This window comes from Netta rufina (assembly GCF_964035555.1).
Source record: "Netta rufina genome assembly, chromosome: 3".
NCBI lineage: Eukaryota > Metazoa > Chordata > Aves > Anseriformes > Anatidae > Netta > Netta rufina.
Window position 1 is genome coordinate 114,397,533 of NC_140125.1, and position 23,982 is coordinate 114,421,514.

Here is a 23,982-nt window from a genome sequence, read left to right on the forward strand (position 1 = left end):
CTGAAAAACTTGTAATAAGGCATTAGAAAAGCAGATAGAAAGTCAACTTATAAAGAAAAGCCCAAGTGCTATTCATATTGGCACATAAAAACTAACCTGACCCCTTACTTGATAGCCAGTAAGAGAAACACTGAGTCCTTCCACAGCAGCGTCCACATTCAGGCACAGAAACGCACCTGCCCCAAGTATGTTGGTGCACAAGTTGGTTTTTCAGCGTGAACACCCTTAAAAATGAGTCAGCTTCACTAATTAGACCATGGTGAACAGGAATTATGATCTTTCATGCATGGGAATAAACATCTGGGAAGACAGAAGTTGGTGAAAGGACAGGACTTGCCTCGTGTCTCTCTCTAATGTGTCTCACGTACACATAAGGCTTTGGGAGGGAAAAATTAGGTAGATCCACTGGTATTACTAAAACCATGAGGTGTGTTGCTAAGGAAATTCACTGTTGCCATATGCGTGTCAAGAGTCTAAGGAGAAAGGATCTGTTATTCCCAGTGCTTCCAGTCTAACCATCTTCACCCAAGGCCCCTGTGCTGACAGAAGGTACAGCAGTGAGATTTAGGGGGGGGAAGAAGGCGCTTGTCAAGCAGCAGGGACTACCTGGAGCTCAGGTCTAAGCACTTGAAGGAATAATTTAGATGCAAGAGGAGCTTCAGCAGCACTGGTACATGGAAAGGAAAAAGAGTGGACAGAAACAGGAACTATGCATGCATTAAAGCAGAAAGAACGGGTACATTTCAGTACGATGAAAGAGAAATCGCAGAGACACCTCGGGTAAGAGGAGCTCCACGTATGCTCTGCACAATGAGCGCAGGCAGGTTGACCTGGCTGAGTTTGCCAGCTCTCAGCAACAATGTGTCTGAGGGAAGGAGCAGATCTCTGATACAAAAGACATCCAGCAACCAAGTACGCCAGTGTAGCCGGACCACTTGTCCTGCCTCCGTCTGAGGTGGATGAGGGGAAAAAGTTGCAGCTAAAGAAAATAAAGGCTCCGACTGGTCCCATGGACAAGAGGACAGACTGAAAAAGCCAATATGTAAGGGAACAAATTCCTAAACCCAACTGTTTAAAGCAGACAAAGATTGTCTCCGGTGACAGAATTACGTCCAGATCAGGCCAGGCCATCAGAAAGACCTGTCAAGTGGTCAGGGCTCCCCACTCACCCACCTGCACTCCCTGAGAAGAGCAGGAGGAAAGCCTGGGAGAGACGCACCACGCATATGCTGGCAGCACACGTAAGATCTGACCCTCAGTGGATGAGCGAGCACTCAAAGACAAGAAAATAATAGATACTCCTGTAAGTAAATCTATAGCTATTTATGCTTTAAAACTTTCTGCATGTCTTTATTTGCATGAGGATGATTTGAGGGCAAACATTAGAATAAGAGCTATTATAATGCCATTAAAACCTGAGTGGCTCTAACCATCACCAAGGTCGCTGAGAGCAGGACTCTCAGTGCTTTCTGTTCTGCAGTCACCAAGAGCTGGTTTGTAGTAAGAGACATGCTTACAGAACTGTGATATCCTTTTTTATTTTTTATTTTTCCTTGCAGAGACCTCATGGCAGAGCGTACAGCTACACCAACCGAAGAGAAGAATCGTCTTGCTCAGCTAAGTTACTGCTCTGCTAGGGAAGTTTGCCATTACAGTTGTAAATAGTAAGCCCCAGGAAAGACTCTAGGTGCAAAGGTGGCCCATATAACAGAGTTTAGATTTGAGGGAAAAGTATAATTTTCATAAGCTACAAACCTATTTGAGTAAATCCTATCTGCCTGCTCCCGTTCAAATACAATTATATTTGACTGGCTAGAAGGGACAGTAAGAGAAATTGGTATTTGTCAAAAGCATTACAATACTTAGGTTAAGAATTCTTTAAAATATGAGAATACATTTTATAAATTATACTGATTTTTATCATATGTCTAAACTGGTCCCTAGAAGACCACAGAAACAGTTCTGTGGGATAGTTCCTTACCAATTTGTCAAGAACACCAGTAATAGTTTCTGCACTACATTTAAGTGTAAGCAAAAAAATAATTTTTGAAATATCCAAGGATGTTTGAAAGTTCAGTCAGTACCTATTTAAACATTTCTATGGTTATAGAAAGGTAGTGCTAGCTTACTGCTACCACAGCTTACTAGCTCAGACTTCACCCTGTGTGGAAGCAGCCCAGCTGACGTGAGCCATCACAGAAATCTGTGCAAAGGTGTTTGCCTGATGCTGCACTTAAGCCATGCTGGTTTTGAGAGGGGTCTAGACAGAATACTGCTGTTTTATTCCTGACGTTTCCAGATGCATGTTTTAACACTACACAAGAGTGACAAATTCTAGCACAAAACTGATTCACGAGTTGGCTTATTTGAAATACTCAGAGAATTTTTTGTTTAGATTTTCAACACATTCTTAATTCATCAATAGGCAAGTTTTCTTAATTTAGCATCAGCAGATGTGCTTCACAGAAAAGACGACAACAACAACTCAGACAAACAGAACTGTAACAGCCAAGTACAGATGAGATCTGCTTTTTGCTGACTGCCACTGGCTGGCCTTGTCCATATACTTTCAGAGGACAACTCTCTTCACACAGCCACAATTTATGTGGCTGGAAATATTTTTAATCCTCAACATTGAAGTCTGAGAAAGAGTCTAATGACTTAACAGAGAACGAGAAAGATTACCACATCAAATGTTCCCATTAACCTTAATTTCATGGCCTGTCTGGATTTAGTCTATACTATTTCTTCCAAATTGAGATTTTGTCTGTATGTAAAGAGAAAAAAATTAGAGGAATATTTCAGTCATTTAGATGTGTCTAATCAAAAGTACTTAAGGTTCAATCTAAATGCAGATTTTGACATCACAGCCATGCCAGTCAGAAGCATTTAAAATAAAAAAAAAAAAAAACAAAAAAAAAAACACATCATTGTGTTACCAAAAATGTTAGCACAGATGTAATTTAACTACAAACCTCAAGAATGGTGCAATATTGTATTTTGACCAGGTACCATAGCAAGCTACCATGGGAAAATATTTCATCTTCCCAATCAAAGTTGTACCTCCTCTACTAGGTTTGTGAATTCTCTAATAGTACAGCTAAGTTGATCAAATCTTAACTGCAAACTGGTCCTACAGACTAGCTTTTAACCAGACTCAAGCAGACTTCCAGATACACGTCTTTATACTGTGAAAAATACAAATGATGCTTAAGGAAAAACAGCAAGTGAAGGGAGGAGGCTTGGTATTGAAAGGATCTACTTTTAGACCAAACCCAGGTGGGCTCCCAATGCCACTGACGTCACGGGCTGATCAAAAGTTGATTTAATCACAGTGCCCCAGGATGAAAAGCCAGGTGAGTAAGAACAGAGGTAGTTTCCTCCGTGGAGAGGGAACAAAATAACAACAACAAAAACAAACAAACAAACAAACAAAAAAAAAGGTGGGCAGGGGATGAGAAACATTTACTATGTTTGTGTGCAAAATTTACTCTATGTTGTGTTTTTTTTTTTAATCCATTCTGTGGCTATTTTTACTGATTTGATAAATAGTTTAAATGTAAGTTAAAGTTGACTACAGGAGACACTTTTTTCATATTTTATAAAACTCAATGAAGTTCTACAATCAAGCTTACTATACCTGCACTGACCCCCTGTCAGTGTAAGTTATCAAATATCAGCATCTTTAATGGAAGGTAATCACCTATCAAATCTAATATTTTAGCTCACCCTTGCACCCTTACTATTACACACTGGCTGGTTGGTAACGTGGTTGTTCGTAGGTTAAATAGAAAAGTATTTAAAGCACTTAGAACTATAGTAAGGTATTTAAAGAAAGACCATTTAAAATACCAATAAATTCAGTGGATGCATGGAACTCTAAATTTCAAACACAAAGCAAAAGAAGAGCAACGCACTTTTGAAATAAAGTAACAAAATGTTTTTTTTTTTTAAGAAAAATGTTGCTTACACTGCTGACTTGGATCAGAATCTGTGGTCATCTTCACGTAGTTTGAGGGGAAGAGACCTGTCACACCATTGATTTCTCCTTGCCACCAGTCAGCATCATCCTTGCTCAGTACGTTAATTAGCTGCCCTTTGGAGAAACTGAGCTCGTCTTCGTTGTTTGCCATGTAATCGTACATTGCTATCACTTGACACACTATTAAGAAAAAACAAAGTTAGCAGAATGCTGTTACACAAGTATTATTTTTTCAGTATTTTACATAATCACAGGAAACAAACAACGTCACATAAACTGTTACATAAGAAACATACCAGACATGATTTTATCTTGATGCAGAACTGTTCTCCCTTTTCTTTTACTCAGATTTTGAACTGGGCCAGGCAGAAATATTTATTTTGATTTTATGTATCTATCTATGCACGTACACAGAAAATTATTTCCATTAGCACTAGGATCTATCGACCTTCTAAACATTTTAAATATAACCAAGTGTACTTCTCTCTCTTCCACTGGCTCAGCAGGGAAGGTGAGTTTGATTATCTTACAGCTGATACTTGTGAGAAAAATGCAGCAGAGGAAGAGGAAACACACATTAGCTAATCATGAATTACAAATGTAGCCAAAGGGAAGTTTTGTCCGGTAATACCTAGGAAGTTGTTGTATAAGCAAGTCATAGCTGCAGAGAACAGCACAATTTAAGCATGCAGAACCACAAAAACTGCTTTTATATGAAATAATCTCATTAGTAGCCAGCCATCCAAATGAAAAGCACTAGTGGAAATTGCAGCTCAGTCTCCCTTCTTAGAAAGGAGGGCATGTATAATTCTAAGGTGTTTGCCAATGATTGCTAACATTCTGTAAGATTGTTGCTGGCAGTTGGCAAAAGAAAAAGGAGTTTCCAAACAAGAACATTGTTGCTCTTCAGGGCGTTCAGAAGAATTAAAAAGCTTTTCTATGGAAGATGGACTCGTAGATTTCTGGATATAAACATCATCATATGACTGAGATTTTCTGTTGTAAGGTAGGTAGCTAAGTACCAGCCATGGCAGGGACCCCATGAAGAACTGTTTTGATTAAAAAGCCATGAGATTTTGCCTTTCTTGGTCAGAGATGATATCTGAACGGACATGTCTGTCAAAAGACCCAGACGCTGACTAGGACTTTACCTTCCACAGTGATGCACAGTAAGGTAGGGCCATTAAATATACTATCAAGCTAGTGATGTAATTCAGATTAGTATCTGAACAACCAAAGCAGTTACATGAAATACTTTAAATGAAATATAAATAAAATCTTTTTTTTTTGGTCACCTGAGGGAGCAGCAGATGTGGTTCGTTCACTGCTTGGACCCAGTAATTTCACATGGCTGGCAGGGAACCATCCTTTCTGTCTCTTTTTCCCTCTTGCCTGTAAATGTTTAAAGAGATGTTAAACAAGAAACCAAACAGTCTATAAACTGGAAAAAATGCAACAAATGTGTCAAGCGACTTTGCCTATGAAAGACAGAAAAAGTTGGTCTTCCAACACCTACTAAACACTAAACAACTCAAAAGGTAAATTCTAGCTAAAGGATAAAACAGCCAAATTCAAATAAAACTGCATCCTGATATGCTCTGGCAAATGTGAAGTGCAGTTAATGACTTCTGTACACAATTTCAAGGTAGGGCTGAATATTTGCTCTACGAAAATTGCACTTAATGTATCAAATATATTCTCTAATGAGATACCACAACTTTCTAACCAGCTTTTGGAACACTATACTTGTTTGTTTTTTCAAATGAAACCAAAGATCACCTCATTACTGTTCATTGAATCAGAATTATGTTTCCTTCAATTAATTACCTGCAGCTCTCCTTGCCACCATCCACTAGCATTTTTCTTCAGAATAAGTATTAGCTGTCCTGGAGCGAGACTAAGCTGTTCAGTTCCTGAGGCAGTATAGGCAGTAGTAACCTGAGCAATTTCTGAAAAGACAGTATATTAATTGCATTTGTTATCTTTTTTGTTACAATAAGAGCTATTTCCACAGAAATACACTGGTACATATCTTGTAGGTAAACACACCACCTGCCATTAAAACACTGCTATGAACCTAACCACTCATCATCACTTTAAAAACAGTCCAAAACATTAAAGTTATAACACACTTACCAGGTTTCTTATTTATTGTTCCAGTTTTGCCAGCATTACTAGAGCCCTACAAGAAAGACAGAACAATCTTCTTTTAATATGCAATAAAACCAGTAGACTTTGCACCATCTTTAAGCATGTGAAAAGAAAATAGAGGTTTTAACTCTGAGGCCATTTTTAACAAAATACCATGCTCCTGTACTGAGGCAGTCAATATGACACTGTGGCTAGAGCTCTCATTCAGGTCTCAAACTTTATGCTCTTCTTTTCTGCAAATGAGTTTAATCTCTACTTAAAATCATAATTTAATAGGTGGGTATCAATAACAGAAAAAAAAAAGAGAGAAAGCATCATGCATTAACTAAGCCTCAAAATAAGAACTCACTTCTTGATCCTTTGGTCTGACGTAATTGGAGGGGAAGATTCCAGTTCTGTCATCGATGCTCCCTGTCCACCATTCCCCTTCTTTCTGGGTCACGAGAATTTCCTCTCCTTCCGTAAAAGTCAAGTCACCAGGTTCGGAGCTTGAATACGAATACAGCGCAACATACTCTGTGCACACAGTACATATAAAGGAGAGAATAGTTTAGATAAAAGGATAAAAGTTCATCAGACACAAGCAAAAGTACCTTTGATATCAATGTTCATGAGTGTGTTCATAGCATGGATCATGTCTTAGCAAGCCTGCGTATCAGCCTACCTGCCTGACTGTAATCACAGCTGGTCTCTTGCTTACAGCTCTGAATTAAGGGTACACAACATCTTACAGACAAATTAATTTGGCAGAGTGAGAGTTACTACGCTTTGAACAGACTGCAGATAAGCCTGTAGGCCACAGCTAGAGAACTTACATCTCATATAGGAAGTACTCCACCCTACCTCCATGTTTCATAGCAGGCGTGTATATTCCACACCTACATCTGATTAAATCCATTCTTATCTAATACAGCAGAAATGAAAAACATAATTGGAACAAAAAAAACAACTGGGGAAACAAATATACTGTACTAAAAGGCTTAGAAAGTGTTTCTGACAAATTCTTCTGCAGCAATACTTTTCTCTACTCCTTACTGATTTAAAGAGAACAATCCACATTCAGGAGACTAAAATCCCTTCTCCTATCTCTACAGCACAGAATAGCACAGCAGAAAACAGCAGGAAGAGAAGGCAGCTTATGGACACGAGACATTTTAATTTTCAGAAGCAAATTACCAGAGCATAAGCCCTAAACAAACAAGCAATCAAACACAACCCAACAAACAAAAACAATATGCCTGAGCTCAACCTTAATTAGTTACAAATTTTACTCAAGTTCTTGTTTTAGGATTCCCATAATAATAAGTCGATATTTGCACTGTATCTTTTGGACAAACATTAAAAGACTTGCTCAGAACTTTTTCATATATTTAAGCTTAGTCACATGCAGTTAAGCAGAAACAGGGTGTAGCATTAAGTAATATACTTCACGCAGGCTTACCCTCTCCTACTGTATAAGACTGTGTATTAGGTTTCTTCTTTACAGCTGCATAAATAGCTTCTGGTCTGCAGTAAGAAAAAAAAAAGTTTGAGAAACTAAAAAATCTGACCAAGAAAAAGAATCTCTTTCTTAGGATGAGACTAAGCTCACATTAGCTGTCTTAAAGTTGGTATTTCCTCTAAATTATTTACAAAGGCTTCTTTGAATGTCAAACAGTGACAGATATTATGGATATTTGTCAGTAGCAGCCAAGTGCACACCGCACTTCAAAAAAAAAAAAAAAAAAGTAATATTATAGATCTAAAAGATATGTTCACAAATTATGCTACCCGAAAGAAGTACAAAATAAATTATTTTTTTTTGTCTAAATTCTCATACCAGAGTATTTCTAAGAACTTTCATCGTAACACATGTCAAGAACAATCCACACACAATGGTGCAGCCACTCCACCACTCCAGCAGTAACCAGGCTTTTAATAACTACCTGAGCAGTTACCTACAGCATTAGAATAGACATAAGGATCCTTCCAGGACAGAAAAATACCACTGTTTCTGTAAGATGTGCCTTACAAGCTTTTAATGCTGAGTGTTAAGGAATTCCTTGTAGGTCACTTAGAAGTTGGCACCCTTCAGAGGCTCAAAGCAACTCCACTGCAAGAGATCTGACTTGGTAACGAACCAAAAGAAAGCTGGCACTTGATGAATGACCAAACACCATTGACTTTTCACAGCACTCAGCTTGGAAGACTGTCTGTTTACTCAGTAGTGAGCCCAACATTACTTGGCTTGCTAGAATGAAATAATAAAGGCCTAAAATGGTATGGTGTAAATTATGAACATTATGTAGAATCTGCACTTTAAAGCACTGTAGCGATTTTGCACTCTAAAACACCTCTTTTTGTAAACTTTAGAACAAAACAATAATAAGGCACACTTACTCCTCTTTCTTGATTTCGCTTCCAGGTAAGAGCTTGACGTAAGATTTTGGAAACCAACCCCTTCCTCCATGTACCTCCCCAAACCACCAGTTCTCCTGCTGCTCCAGGACAGTGATGATATCATTTTTTGAAAAATTCAAGTGGTTATCTTTTTTTGCAGTCCAAGAGCAAAGTGCTTGTGCTTTTAAGTTCTCGACAGGTTGCCCCTGTTTAAGACAGAAGTGGAGATGTTGGCTGACCATACTACCCCTAACTGGTACAAGTGCTAAAAATAAACATATGTTGATGTCTAAGCAAGTTCATTCCTAAGCGTTGGCTGAACCTTTTTTACTTTGTGCCTGGACAATGTTTTACATTCCTGTATGTAAGTGATAGACTCAGGAACACTCTCTCAATTCTGTTTCTTACTCGTTACAAATACCTTGTCTGTCTAATTACAGGTGAAAACAATCACAGAATTATGAAACACATTGCATGAGCACTCTTGGTCACCAGTCCACTGAAATGTATGGAATTATGTCTATAGACAGTAGTGGAAATTTCAGACTAATTTGTTTATCCCCTGCCTGCCCAGTGCACACAGTATTAGAAAAATTAGAAAAGTGTGTTTGTGTTTTTGTTTTTTGTTTTTTTCTTAAAAAAGTGTCATTAATGTGAACAGCAAGTTCTCCACTCTCACACAATATACCTGTCCATGAATGGGTGAAACGGATCCAGGGGACACAGTGCGAGTGAAAGCTGATTTCTGTTGCCATGCTGTATTAACGTTCAGGCTAGAAAAATGTAAGTTTTGGTAATCAGATTCTTCCGCAGATTTACTTGGTGAAAGTGGTCTGCAAATTGAACAGAGACATATTTAACATGACAGTTTTTATTTTAAAAGTATCTTAGTAGAATCAGTGTGTTGCTTTTTTTTTTTTTCTTTAATAAATATAAAATAAATCATCCTATGCAACGCAAAGCAGACAATCAAATATTTAAAATGCACAAGCTAACACTTTCAGGTAGACTTGTCAAGAAGTTTTCTGCATTTATATTTATATTTTCTGTATCATCGAATGATACCACACAGCACATTACGTTTTAACTTTGAAAAAGCAATTTTAACACCAATGTAACAAACACTCACTCTGAAGCAGCTGAGGTAGTAGATAAAGATACTGTAGGAGGAAGTAAGGCCTTCTTAGGAGATAAAGGTTTTTCTCCTTCTGGTATTTTTTCTACGTAATTGCATGGAAACCAACCAATACGTCCTTGAAAACTCCCGTAAAGCCAACCAGGTTCTCCAACATTTTTTTCATCAACCTATGAACAGGCAGATAAATACCAAGAAAATACAATTAGCTGTCTGAAACAAGAGGATATCTCATGAGTCAGCACCTGTTGGCACTCTGAATAGCACATGCAGCACTCTCACAGGATCAGCATTTTCACCCTGTTTTTCAGAACTGAGCTGATTTTGCCCTGTTCAAAAAAGAGGATGATGCAATTTCACTGTCTCTCCAGCAGCTCCTTCCAAGGTAATACACCAAATCTGCCAGCCAGATCCAGAGACATGTGGAGACAGGCCTCAAAGATGTCATATTCCTTCAAACAGGCCCCAGACAACATGACACTGGGGACCACGTATGATACCTGGAACAATTCTGGCTTGCCAAATGCATTGTGTCACATTTCATTGAACACAAGACCAAGAAGCAGTGGCTGGCTGGCTCAGCAGCACAACAAACTGGTACAGCTCTGCTTAGAGAACAGCGGTGGTCTTAAGTGGGGAAGTGCAACCACATTTCTCAGTGGTTTTCTGTAAAAGACTGCAGGAAGGATGTGCTGCAATTAACTGCAGACAAAACACATCCAAAAAATCTGTTATTTACTGTAATGATTAAGAGTAGAGCATTTGTATTATACATTCCTATCAGTAATGAAACCTCCGCTATGCTGCATATAGTCAAAGCTATAGAAAGAAAAAGCAAGCTAAAATTAGCAGCTGATCAAATACTAACAGCTAGTTAGCTTAGTTGAGCTTGAGGGTAGAAGAGGAGGCGGTGTCTGCTGGCATATTTCTAAAACAGGATATCAGCAGTTAAATGAGACAGTTAATTTTATCTGAAAGGGAAGACAAAACAACAACTTTTATTTCCTTGTCTGTACCTCATTGGCGTGAAAATGCAAATAAATTATTTAACTCTTATCAAACTGAAGGCTAATACCTAAAGGTTTCGATATTCTGTAACTGCTTTCTGAATTCTCCCCTATCACCTCTCTGTATCATTATAATCTGAGTGAAGGAGATCCATATGCACTTATACATTAGATGCATGTATATTAACTGCATCACCACAGCTGTAAACCAGTTTTCACAAGTCTACCTGACTGCACAGACTTTCAAAATTGTTTACGCTAACAAATAATGTAATTAAATGAAATAAAGCAAATTTCAACCAAGAAGCCAGAAAACATTTCTAGTCTTATAATCCCTCTGAAACATTACAGACATCATACTCCACAAATACAGAAAAATACTGCACAGAACGGATGCAGAATACTCTGCTATGGGCATCTGCCTGAGAGATGAAGGAAATACCAACAAGACACAGATTATGTTAACCATACATTAGAAAATGGTGCATAGATTCAGAGGAACCTTTCACATCAACTTGTTAAGAAACTGGCCTGTTTCAAATGCCATTAATAATCTTGTCTTCTTATGTAGCCATTCGTGCCTCTATTTACTACTCTCATATTTCAAGCAGACACTTAGAGGCCAGCATCTAAATGTACAAAAAACTGCCGCAACTAGATCATTCCTGATCCAATTTTAGAAAGTCTATATTTAGAGTTCACTACTGTTATACCAGACAAAATCTCGACATTTCTAAAATACAAATAAAGATTTTATCTGAATTAATCCTAATTTCACCTGTTAAAAAGAAGTGATCAAGTTTAAATTGTAATTAAATCTAAAATTTATCAACCTAATGCTTCTGCCATCTAGGACTTTGTGTATCTTAGGATCAGAGGAAGGGGTTGTTTTCTCACAAGTTAAATATGAATGGCAAATCTTACCTGAATTATATCCCCGGTATTAAAGCTCATCTCATCATGATTCCTTGCTTCAAATGGATATAAAGCTCTGTAATTTACGAAGGCAACCGAATTCCTAGACTCTGAGGTACTAATTGCATTGCCTGAAAGGATAAGAAAACTAGTTACTGCAGCTGAAAGCACCTGGAGCTCTACCATGCTAAGCAACATGTACGAATATAATAAGCAGAGAACAGTTCTTGCCTTGAAGACACTAAGCAAGTATCGGAGGAGATCACTAGGTAACATGCTGATGGGATGCACACAGTGCAGGGGTTTAACATGCTAATCACTAAATGTAATGCAGACAGTAAAATGCATTTCCTTCCCAAGTGAAAAAATGAGATCTCATCCTTTCTCAAACACCTCTGGCTAGACCAGTACTTTAATATAGTCTCGTCTAACACAAATTTAATTTTCAAGTCAAAAAGATAACACTGCTCCAACAAGTGTTCAGCAGCACTGTGAAGATTTTACTTGAAAACCTCACAAAGCAAAATACCGTAATTTCTGTTTTCTTTGCTTCTGCTTTCTCAAAGTCTGTGAGTGATGCTGCTTAACAGTGAATGTTTTACAAGGTCTAGATAAGCTGTGCAAATATCTTTCAGTGCTGTCCTAACTTGGTTCCTGTTTAATTCAGTGATAAGAATAGCTAATGAAAACTTACAAGAACTAACGAACGATGGATTAAGCAAAACTGCTTTTAGTGAAAACGTTGTTAAACCAGCATTTTTCAAAGTCCTACAATGAAAGTTTAGTTTTATTTTTGTTAATAAGATGCATTGAATAAGGCAGAAGTAAAGTGGATTTCAATATTAATAAGTTACTGAGTCTATCCACTCATTACCTGACAAAACTCCATGTTAGCATTCTGCTTTAATCACAGAAAGTTCTGGCTTTATGAAAAAGCTAAAATATTACTGTTTCCAACATCCACAATTTGTTAGCCATGATCCCTGGAATATTTGTCTTCAAGGCCGCAGGTGGTGATAATTGACAAAAGACAAACTGAATTAATAGGATGATTTATACCTAACTAAAAACATAGAACACTTGTTTTCTTTCTTTCTTTGTTTATTATTATTACAATATTTTAGACAATACGTCTGCCAGTGTTACATTAAAACTAATACATCTAAAGAATGAAATGGTACTCAGGAAAATAGGAATCATTAAAGCAATAACTAAACAGGCTACAATTACCTTCATTTTTCCAGGGTGGCTTAAGACTTTTACCCTCTGTTGGTTTCAACAGATCTGCAAACTTTTCGGGTATGTTTAATTTAGAAGCGCGTTTTTCTGTCTCTTGAGAGTTGGTCACTTCTTTCTTCTTCTTTATTTCTTCGTTCTTCTTACGCCTCTCCTCAGCTTCTTTTGCAATTTGCTCTTGCTTTCTTTTATCTTCTTCCAGTTGCCTCTGTCTTTGTTCCGTTTCTCTCAAGATTGCAGCTTGCCTATTTTTGTCCTCCTCTTCATGAAGCTGTTGTTTGTTTTCCCTGTCTCTCATCAGCGCAACTGCTTCTTCAGCTTTCAGCTTTTCTTGAACTTTTCCTTGCATTCTTTCTTCCTCTAACCGCTTCTTTTTCTCCTCCTCTTCCCTTCGGATATTTTCCTGCCATCGGTTCTCCTTCTCCCGTTTTGCTTTCCTTAAAAAGGGGAAAAGGAGAGTGAGAATGAATTTTTATTTTTCATAAAAATGAAAGTCATTGTAAGAATAATCATCTGCACTTTTAAGTAAAACCATGTCTATAATATTGATGACTTTTCTCTCTGGGCAATAAGCAGATTGTAAAAACGTATTTGTATTTTCTTTTTGTCCTTCTAAAAAGGAACAAAATTTAAAATTTAAAATCCATCTTTCAAGATTAACATATGAGTTAGGAAGTCAATGCACTTCCTATTATCTTAAGTATCTATCTCACAGTTGTCTGAACATACATGACAGAAAAACTAGGAATTAGTCAGAAGGGCTTGTAAGGAGATAGGTACAAGGCTAGCAAAACATGGTAGAAAATATGAGGAATTTTAGAGGCGTGAGTATTATTTATTAAAGAAGCTAAAATCTTAATAGCAAGAGTAATTACTTGGTTTATTTACCTACCAAACCTGAGTTTACAAATTCTATGAAAATGATGATAAAAACAGATTGGGAAGAGGACATTCAGAACACCTTGTCTCAGTTACACTCCATATAAAATGTTTTCTCTAAGGCAACTAACCAGGATGTATTTTTACCAATTACACTTCCTGTTTATTACAATCAGTGTCTTAAAGTCACCATGGCATTTTTTTTTTCTTTAAAAACTGCAGTGCTGACAGACTTTAGACATGGTACCTTGCAGCCTCATCTTCCAGTCGCTTTTTCTGTGCAAGTTCAGCTCTTCTTTTTTCTACCTCTCTTATTTTGTCCTGTTTGATCTTGTTGAGCTGCTCCAAGGCTAATTGCTGCGTGCTGTAACTTTCTCTCAGGTCCTAATAAATAAACACAATAAAGTACGTCAAAAGAAATAAAATCAAGCTTTCGAGAAAAGCATCAAGGCATTTTAATGTTTTGTGAATCAAAGTATTACTTGGTCCATAGAAATGAACAAAGTAATATGAAGTTGTAATAGTCCTTGAAGGTCACTGTAAAGAAAGTCAAACAAAGTATAAAAATAGCTGCCAGGTTTGCAAAGCCTTTTATGTAACTTAGGCTTTCAATGAGCCCTTCAGTCACACACCTGCTGAAAATGGCAAATGTGACGGGAAACAGGAAAATATAAAACTTAATGTCCAAGCGCAACATTATTTAAGAACAAAGAAGACAATGAAGCATATTATAAATAATCACAAAACACATTTCTCAAGGAGGCAGGCTCCAACTGAAAGCCAATGCAATGCCATAAAGCTAAGAACATATCCCTTAAAAAGAGTCTTCAGCTTCACCATGCTTTCTTTTTTTCCGCTTCATTCACCATTGTAAATTACAACTACAAATTGGTACCATCAAATGGAAGATTGAAATAACTCTGACAGAGTAGGCTTACCACTGCAGGAAGCTATAGTCTAAGGTCACTAACTCAGGCTACAGTTTTGCTGTATTTCTGAACTTTTCTTTTGAACATATCCTTCAATTCCTATTCCATCTCTCTCTGTTTAAGAACAGTTTCATAAAACATCAGCCTGAATCTTTGGGATAATTAAATTTACAAAATAAAATTTAAAAAAAAAGGCAGGAAAAAAAAAAAAAACACAATAACACAAATACTTCAGAACGTCTTCATCACATTACAAAAGATTTCGAACATACTACATTATTTTTATTAGGAATCCTTCTGATATGCGACAGGTATACCCTGACTTTTTATATTTGATATCATAAATGCAAATAAAGCAATTAAGAATGATCTATTCCCACTATGATATGCACCACTACCAATAATCATGTTCCCTAAAAATTACTGTGCATTTTATATGAAAAGGGCAAGGTAATAAGATTTCTCTGTCAGTGAAAGTCTCTAACAACTAATTAAACTGATCAATTTACCACTATTTTTCCCCAAACATGTTCAGCTGAAAATGCTTCTAACTCTACACAGAAATCTTTGATTTGAGGAGAGAACAACTCTTCTGCGAAACTGAAAGGTCAGTGAAGTAGTTCTGAGAATAGTTTATGAGGAGGAAAAAAAAGCCAGGTTTCTGACAGCAGAGGACAAAAGCAGCATTGAGGAAAAACAGTGAGCAAGCTTTAGTACGGGGTTAATATGGAGGTTTAAAAGCATTGCATTTTCATGCCATGTGTCATATTCTGGGCATTGATGCTATTTCTAGTCTCTAACTCAGAAGAGAATTTGTATACTTGACTCACAGCTTAAGATGTATGAATATAGGCATGGTGAGACAAGTAGAGAGCAACAGATGGAAAAGTGAGAAAAGACACTGTTTCCATCTAAGACAGTATTCTTTTTGTTGATGTTATCTTAAAAGAAAAATATCTAGGTGAACATAGCTTATTAAGAAGTAAAATGGCTATCCGTATTTTGCACTTTGGCTTTCTAAGCACATAACAAAATTGCAAATCTTTCCAAGGATTTAAAAGTTAGCAGACAGAAAAAGAGCCTACTGATTTTCTTTTATGAAAATGTATTTAATAGAAGTCATATATCCAAACAGAAAGGGTAAGCAGAGGAAAATTGCGAAATAATTAAAAAGCAAAAGAGCCAAAGATTAGAAAATAACCTTAAGTAAGAGGAAGAGGTTGTTGAGACAGCTTAGCAGAGACAAAAGGCACTGAAGAACAGAATCATCCATATTCTCACACTGTAAGATAAGGCAGATAAAAAGCTAATTAATCTTTGCACTGTATTTTGAAAAACGTATTTTAGGGAAGACTAAACTGTGGATGCAGCCACTGAACACAGCAAGCCATGCAAGTAAACAAGTAACTAAAAATGCAGGTAACCAGTGTTACATGAAGCCTTTTTTTTTTTTCCAAGGAACTCTTAAAGTGTTTACAAATTTTGACTTTTTGTCCTTTTTAACAGAGAGCATAGAGCCCTCACATTGGCCCAGCATAAATGAATTATTTAGGAATAAAGTTCACACCAGAGCCACTAGGAGTAAGCTGGGAAGTGGATATTTGCTAACCTACCTGACAGTTGCATGCATTTTAAGGTAAGTCAAGAATTGCCAAATCATAAAAACGAAACTGCTTTTATTTCCAACATTCAACATTTACTAACTTACTCTCCAGTTAAGTGGCCTGTGCTTATTTACAGAACAATACCTAAGCCTGTTACCAGATCTTCTGCAATATACTAGGAAACCCTGTTTTTCTTTCGATTAAAGTGTCCACAATTCAAGAATTGTTGCCAATATAACCCCATAAGAGCAGAATCTGCAAGAGCCTGAGAAATGGATTAAAGTTTGTATCTCAAGCCAAATTAATTCTAGAAGGCAAAAGTTTACAGTGAGCAATCGGTGATTCATGCAAAGCAAGGATGAGCAAGATGTTGATATTTTAGTACATTAGCAATAGTTTTAAATGTATTTTTATTGTACTCCAAGAGTTTTGGAAATTCTTATGTGACACTAGAAGTTGGGAAGAGCTTTTTGGAAGTCTGGTGGAAGTGTCACCAATTTTTTTGATTGGATGGAGAAATAAAAGACACTGCTCAACACTGCAAAACTATGTATTCAGAGAATACACTTACCTTAAGCTGACTGTTAAATACATCCATTTCAGCAAGTTTAGAAGCAGTTTCTTTCTCAAGGGCATCTAGTTGTTCCTTAAGTCTTTGGCATAATTCTTCCTTTTCTAAGGACTTCTTGTGCACTGAACTAATTCCTGAACCTGCACAGAATCACAGAATCACTAAGGTTGGAAAAGCCCTCCAAGATCACCTGGTCCAACCACCCCCTACCACCAATGTCACCCACCACCATCTCCTTAAGCGCCACACCCAACTTTTCCTTGAACACCCCCAGGGACGGTGACTCCACCACCTCCCTGGGCAACCTGTCCCAGTGCCTGACTGCTCTTTCTGAGCAGAAATGTCTCCTAATTTCTAACCTAAACCTCCCCTGGCACAACTTGAGACCATTTCCTCTAGTTTTATTGCTGGTTTTCTGTGAGAAGAGGTCAACACCCAGCTCCCCACAGCTTCCTTTCAAGTAGTTGTGGAGAGCAATAAGGTCTCCCCTGAGCCTCCTCTTCTCCAGATGAAACTACCCCTGTGCCTTCGGCCGCTCCTCACAGGACTTGTGTTCCAGGCCCTTCACCAGCTTCGTAGCCCTTCTCTGGACATGTTCCAGGGCCTCGATGTCCTCCTTATAGTGAGGAGCCCAAAATCAAACACAGTACTCAAGGTGTGGCCTCATCAGAGCTGAATGAAGGGGAACTATCACCTGGTCCTGCTGGCTACACTGTTCCTGATACAAGCCAGGATAAAAAAAAGACAAGCAATTTTACAAGGACTTTTGTTTTCATTGTGTTTTTTGTTTTTTCCTAATATAAATGCATTGCCAATGTCTTTCCTCACAAATATCCCTTGATTTATCTTCCTATTTGTATACAGCACAAAGAAATAGGCCAACATCTATCTACCTGAAACATACAGACATCACATATAATATATACAGAATACTTTGCAAACTGTTTTTAACACCATATTAGACCAATTCATAGCAAGCTTCTGAAAGAAGAAAAATCTAGTGTGATTTGAGAGGAACTTCTAGTGTGATGTAAGGGCCAGTGTCAATTTTACATAAATTAACTCCCTTGAGTCTACACTACAAAAAAACCAAAAAGACATGGTGTAATAAGGATCATAGTATCTGCAGTCTGTATAGTCTGCATAAGTAAACTTTTGAGCAAAATCTGTTTTGTCACAAATACGTGTTTGTTTGCCCCTTTTTAGAACACAAAGGAAATAATGGAATGCAGATGCAGCACTTCCAAGGTGGCACTCACTGAAAAGATAGAAAAAAAAGTGAAGGTGTGATTAACACCCCTGTATCCTACAGCTTTTTTGTTGTTGCTTTTTTTTTTTTTTTTTTTTTTTTTTTTTTACACTACAAGTGATGAAAAGCAAGCAATGCAACAGAAGAGAATTCATTTGCAGGTACTTACTCTGAGTGTTGTCAAGTTGAACGTTTTTAATTCTTTCAGTTAACAATTGCTTTTCAGGAACTAAATAGATTAGTTTATTCTGGTACTCCTGTAGATATTAAAGAAAACACAACAGCTTTTTAATACTGTTTATACTTAAGTAAAAGTGGGTGAATTTCCAAACATAACCTCAACTCACAGTAATGAAATGTAAGATGCAAGTTATCATAGAGCAGAGGAAAAATGATTTTTGCACTACCAACATAAACACTCTTATAACTATTTATTTATTTATTTATTTATTTATTTTACCAAAAAAGCATTAACACAGCTGGAAAAAAAAAAGTTACTATTTATACAGTTAACATAAGAACATTTGGCTACCTCAAATCTAATATAAAAACAGTAACTTTCTGTGACACACAAGAAGATGAAAAGAAGTTTCCCTGACAGGCAGGAGCATTACATAAAAATAAGGTAGAGGATGATTTATTGTAGTCAACTATTCTGAAATAATTTATGTCTTGCTATTCAAATACAGAAAAAAAAGGATAAAAAAAGACCTGCAAGGTAACTCAGCCAAAAGACCAACTTGGTCTGCATACAGAAAAGCATTCCTCATAAAAATCTGAGTTTGTAGCTATAGAAGAACTCATAATTAAAAAGAAGTCACTAGTATCAGTTCACAAAAATAAAGCTGATGTTTTGACTGGTGTCCTTATTCAACTATCAGCTCGTTGTAGTATATGTAATCATTCCTTTAACAACACAAAAAAAAAACAACTCTGCAATGTTGATGGCATCGCCAATTTCCTCTCTGCACTATAATCAAACTGATTCACTATTCCTCCCTATCAAAACTGATTATCAACATTACTGAAGCACAGAATAGGAAATAAAGGAGAACTACAAACATATCAGAAAGTTATGTACCTGCAGCTGTTGTTGTAATTGCTTGACTTCCATAATTCCTTGATCACATTTCTTATCTAAAGCCTCCAGCTCAGTTTTCCGAAGCTGCTTCTTGTTTCGAATATCTTGCAACCTGCCTGAGATTTGCTGATGTTTGTCCGTCTAGGAAAAAATGAGAAACGAATTATATCATTTACATCAAAAAAAACAGATCTCCACAAAGCCTTTGGGCAGATTAGCTCACAATCAATTCTTTGAAAAAAAAAATATATATGTATCTGCTTTAGAGCGCTCACCCAAAGCAGAGTGGAACTCCTAGCAGGCCATCAACGTATATTCTAAGATTTGCATACTTTAAAATACTGCATTTCCTTTCAAGATGGGCAGTAACACTGTGTCTTACCAGGGCTTCTAATTCAAGATTAAGGCTCTTCTTTTTAGAGGTCAACCTGACAATTTCTTCTTGTTCCCTGTTACGTTGATTAAGAAGTTCTTGGCGACGAATTCTCTCCCATTCCAATCGTCGCTGGCGCTCAAGTTCTTGCTTTGCTGCCTAAGGAGAAGTTACATTACTTTAAATTACAATGTAGATACAGAACCCAGAGACTATGTTTTAATACATCGTGCTCTACTTTTAGATAGTGTAACAGGAACACAATGTATTGTTGTTTTCAAAGTGATCTTGCATATTTTGGCATTAAAGAATGGAGAAAGTGACCCTCTTAAGAGGTGGCACTTCATGCCATGCTCCTAAGTCCAAAGGAAAAAAGCTGTTTGAAAATAGTTGCATAATTCAGAGAAAAAAATCCATTTAGCTCAGAATACAGACCATAAATGAGCTTGTCGAGAAATATTACACAAGCTTCTTTGATTATTTCACGGAACTACATATAATATGAAATTTTTATGCATGCAGTGTGATACCACCTAGAAGCAAATTTGTCTTGAGTTCAAACAGCAAAATATTATCAATTATGAATTCAGTAAAATCTTGTTTGGAACAGAGTTTTTTGTACAAATCTAAGAAGCATCCCAGAAATCTCATCTGTCCTTTGAACTATCTGAAAGTCTTTGACTTACACCAACACTGCATTCACTTGACACAATGTTTTCAGAAAGAAATGACATTGGCTCTACAAGAGAGCTTGCCACTAGCCATGCAAGAATAAGGAGCCAAAGTCAGTGCTCAAATCCTGAATGTTCCATCAAGTGAATGCTGTATGCATATATACATTCCTTAAAGCATTATAAAATAATTTCAAGAAAACAACCTCCCGCCTTTCTATTTCTTTCCTCCTTTCTTCTTCCCTTTGTCTTTCCAATTCTCGTTGTCTCTCCAGCTGCCTTTCCATTTCAAGTTGTTTCTTCCGTTCCTGTTCCTGACGTTCCCTCTCTCTTCGTTCTTGTTCTTCACGTTCTTTCTGAGCCTTACGTTCTGCCTCTCTTTGTTGCTGCTCCAACAGGACCTGACGGCGTTTTTCCAGCTCCATATTTCCCCTCTCATAGTTTGCTTTCCTTTTGTCCTCAAATGTAACTAAAATAAGCAAAAGTAGTTATTTCTGCCCTGTGCAAAAACATTGCTCTCAAACAAGTACCTCAGTTGCGCCACTAAAGATAGATATTTCCTTTTTGGCAAGTTCAGTTAGTTAGGTCATGGATAATATAAGCATCTTGCATTTTTCTAGTATTATTCTTCTTTTCAAAAATACCTTTAAATTTTCCTAAGTCTTTTCCAACTGAAAAAATGTTGCAATTTAAAACTGACAAAGAAAATGGCTTTAATTTTAGAGGAAATACAAAGGAACAGTTTTTAAAAGCTAACAGAAGACAATCTTCTGTTAAAAAGGTTTTCCACTGTGCAAGAAAAATTAAACACACAGAACAAAGAGTTTAGTCTTAAAGGTTATTCCCTGTAAGATCTCTTGGAGTTAAAAACAGCAGAAAACAAAATAGGATTGAGCTCAGTTACTGCAGTACAAAAAGAGATACAAAGGAATGGTTTTGGCTCCCAGCAACCATCTTTCCAAATAGAGAGACAAATTGTGTCTCATGCTCCCCACATAACAGACCTTTGCTGGCAGGATCATGGAGCCAACAGCAGAATTCACTTTGTGTTCAAATTGCACCTTGTTTTCAGAAAATTGAGCAACATTGGGACCTCTTGTTTCCAAAACACCCAGAACAAAGTAATGCCAGTAACATTCAACTGCAAAAAAAATTGCTGTAGCATTGCAGTATTTGGCCATGAAATATTTCTTTTCCAAGATACATTATTAATCAGCACACTTTCCCATTCCTACAGCTAATAATAGTCCCTTTCTCTGCCTTCTCAATTTTATTAGATGTAATAGGCTGACTACATCCCCTTAACAACCTTCCTACCGTCAAGTTAAAATGGATCTAGCTTCTGAAATGAATCCCCATAGGGACTTGTTATGTCTTCCTCTTCCTAAATGTTTCAGTGTCCTTCAGAGACAGCCCTATATATTAAGAATGAGACCATGAAGCCTGTTTTACCTGGCTGTTTTTTCTGCGGCTCCTCCTCTTGCACTGGCTGGTAAGATGGCAGAGTTCCATTTATATTTTCAGTATATTTTCCACTCCTGGAGGGGAAAAAAAGATACAAAAAACAACGTTAGATAAATAACACAGATAATTTCTTTGCAAAAAGAATTTGCTTTGAAAATATGTTTCACTGCTCTCAGTGATTTACCTGAAAGAAGGTGGTACCAGTTCAAGAGGCAGAGTTAGTGGCAGAGGTTGTCCGGCTTTGGCCATATCGGTTAAGTGCATGGCTAACACAAACTCATCAGCTTTCAGTTGTCCATCTCCATCAATATCAGCTAGTGACCTGCACAGTTTTAACAGCAATAATAATTAGAACTAAATATCACAACCACTCAAGTGACAGCTGAAAATTTTCACAGCTGAAACTGAAATAATTTTGGAAATACAGAATTTCTTTGAAATTATCTGTCAAAAATGATTACAATTGATAATATGAATAGTGGATGAAAGAAAGTATTCTTTTGTTTATAATGTGCTGCTATGCATATCACAGATGTTTTAAAATACAAAAAAGGATAGGAAAATTTAAGAGGCTTCTTAAGCCTCAAGAGAAGAGCTGGGAAGAGATTTCATGCCTGTTCTTAAGCAGTTCAACAAGACAGAAACCACTTCTTCCTTTAATACAAAATAAAATGTTACATAAAATTAACCAAATGCTGCAATGGGAACCTTGGCATAGAATTCTTTTTTCCCTTGTGTTTCCTTGGCATTGAAGGGAAGATAGGAACTACTCCAGAGCTCCTTGAAATGGTAAGAAAAAGATCATATGCCCCCTCTAAGGAGGAGGAAAATCACACAATCATACCATCAGCCTACTTGTACTCAAAATGCTTCCCACACATTCAGGAAAAAAACAACAACAATGAAATGTTTCCAGAGATGCAGACAAGAAAACAGGAATCTTTCTCAGAGAACTGTCTATATAGATGTAATTGCAGGAATGTGTCCTTAGACTGGACTTAGGAGAAATGATTACTGAAATAAGTGCTTGTGACATTTTTTTTATACACACTGCTTTGGACAAAAAATATTGAGCAGTTTAAAAAAAATCAAAAAGGAAACAGACAATAAAATCCACCACACATCCACACACCATGGTGAAAGATGAAAGGAGATGATTAAATGAGATTATTTTTTTTTTACGTTGACTGAGCAACACTGTTCACATAGAGCAGTACTACTATTACAGTAATTACCATGAAGATCATACTCTGGTAGAAATATTTTATAATTCCTTACTTTGGGCAAAACTGTAACTAGGACTTGGATGTTAATCCTTAACATGTGTAGAGACATCCCTGTGCTGGCTCCTGATAGCTTTAGACTGGGCACCCAGGAGAAAAACAGTACCTGCTTTATTTCCCCATACTCCTGTGTGGAGGAATATAACCTGAAACTCCATTTTTACCCTCACAGTGTGCAACCAAATCAGCTGAACTAATAAGAGGAATGTTTCAGCTTGCTGCTGGAAAAGACAAACAAATGACTCCTCCTGAGATACAGAGGAAGAAGAAAGCAGCCTGCCTCAGAAGGAGCTGTAAAGCACAAAGCTGTTATGAATTCCTCTGGGACAATGAGGCTTATGCACAGCATAGAAGTTATGTCTGAAGGCAAAATCCAAACTACCTTATCTAGCAGGTTAAAGGCAGATTATTCAAGCCTTCAGACGACTGTAACTATTTCCATCACCACAGTAAAGACAAATCTTATAAAATGTGTAATACATAGTTATCTTCATGGGAACTGCAGTGAGTCTCTAAAAATCTGATGGGCTACTCGTTTTTAAATTTCTCTCCACATTTTAAAACTAACAAGGTCAGACAGTCTTTTGTTTCACAATTCTACATTTGAAATGAATAAAGCTCAACTTAAGTAGCAAATCACTGAAATGGTAATTAACATTAATACCTATACTATCAAAGGGAGTCTAACAAACAAATACAAACACTGAAAGGCTTACTATATGAAGTTGAGGTATCTTTCAAAAAATGCATTAATCACCAAGCCAGTTTAATAAGTAGCTTACTTTTCATTTACTATAGTAGATCTCTGGAGTCCCTTCATCATTTACTATTAAATCAAGTACAATTCCTCTCTTTAACACTACAAATGCATTGAACACATAATCAGTAACTAAACTTACCAAATAGTAGCCAGTTGAGTCTGTGAAAGGTTTGATTGCAGAAGGGCGTTTCTTGCTTGAAATCCTTAGAGAAAGTGTGAAAGATATTAATAAAAATAAATACTTCCAACAAAGATTCACATGTAGCAAAAATGGGTCATGAACTAGGGCATGTTTATTTTTAATATTAATCTA

At 36.9% G+C, this 23,982-nt stretch overlaps 1 protein-coding gene across 6 annotated transcripts in view; it reads right to left on the reverse strand.

The window, feature by feature from the left end:
* The window catches only part of ITSN2 (intersectin 2), a 78,433-nt gene that overhangs the window by 16,695 nt on the left and 37,756 nt on the right, over window positions 1-23,982 (reverse strand). For 5 of the 6 annotated variants that reach the window (XM_084284707.1, XM_084284709.1, XM_084284710.1 and 2 more), the window contains 21 exons: window positions 23,809-23,872; window positions 21,811-21,948; window positions 21,615-21,700; window positions 20,369-20,631; window positions 19,501-19,650; window positions 19,119-19,259; window positions 18,207-18,294; window positions 16,789-16,928; window positions 15,815-15,895; window positions 13,932-14,068; window positions 12,800-13,242; window positions 11,579-11,700; window positions 9,642-9,817; window positions 9,201-9,345; window positions 8,513-8,718; window positions 7,575-7,639; window positions 6,483-6,649; window positions 6,119-6,164; window positions 5,810-5,931; window positions 5,278-5,374; window positions 3,971-4,162 (listed from right to left, as the gene is read on the reverse strand). In XM_084284707.1, the coding sequence (XP_084140833.1) occupies window positions 3,971-4,162; window positions 5,278-5,374; window positions 5,810-5,931; window positions 6,119-6,164; window positions 6,483-6,649; window positions 7,575-7,639; window positions 8,513-8,718; window positions 9,201-9,345; window positions 9,642-9,817; window positions 11,579-11,700; window positions 12,800-13,242; window positions 13,932-14,068; window positions 15,815-15,895; window positions 16,789-16,928; window positions 18,207-18,294; window positions 19,119-19,259; window positions 19,501-19,650; window positions 20,369-20,631; window positions 21,615-21,700; window positions 21,811-21,948; window positions 23,809-23,872 (3,069 nt within the window). The remainder of the gene's footprint in view (window positions 1-3,970; window positions 4,163-5,277; window positions 5,375-5,809; window positions 5,932-6,118; window positions 6,165-6,482; window positions 6,650-7,574; window positions 7,640-8,512; window positions 8,719-9,200; window positions 9,346-9,641; window positions 9,818-11,578; window positions 11,701-12,799; window positions 13,243-13,931; window positions 14,069-15,814; window positions 15,896-16,788; window positions 16,929-18,206; window positions 18,295-19,118; window positions 19,260-19,500; window positions 19,651-20,368; window positions 20,632-21,614; window positions 21,701-21,810; window positions 21,949-23,808; window positions 23,873-23,982) is intronic. The other variant, XM_084284711.1, reaches the window with a different exon arrangement.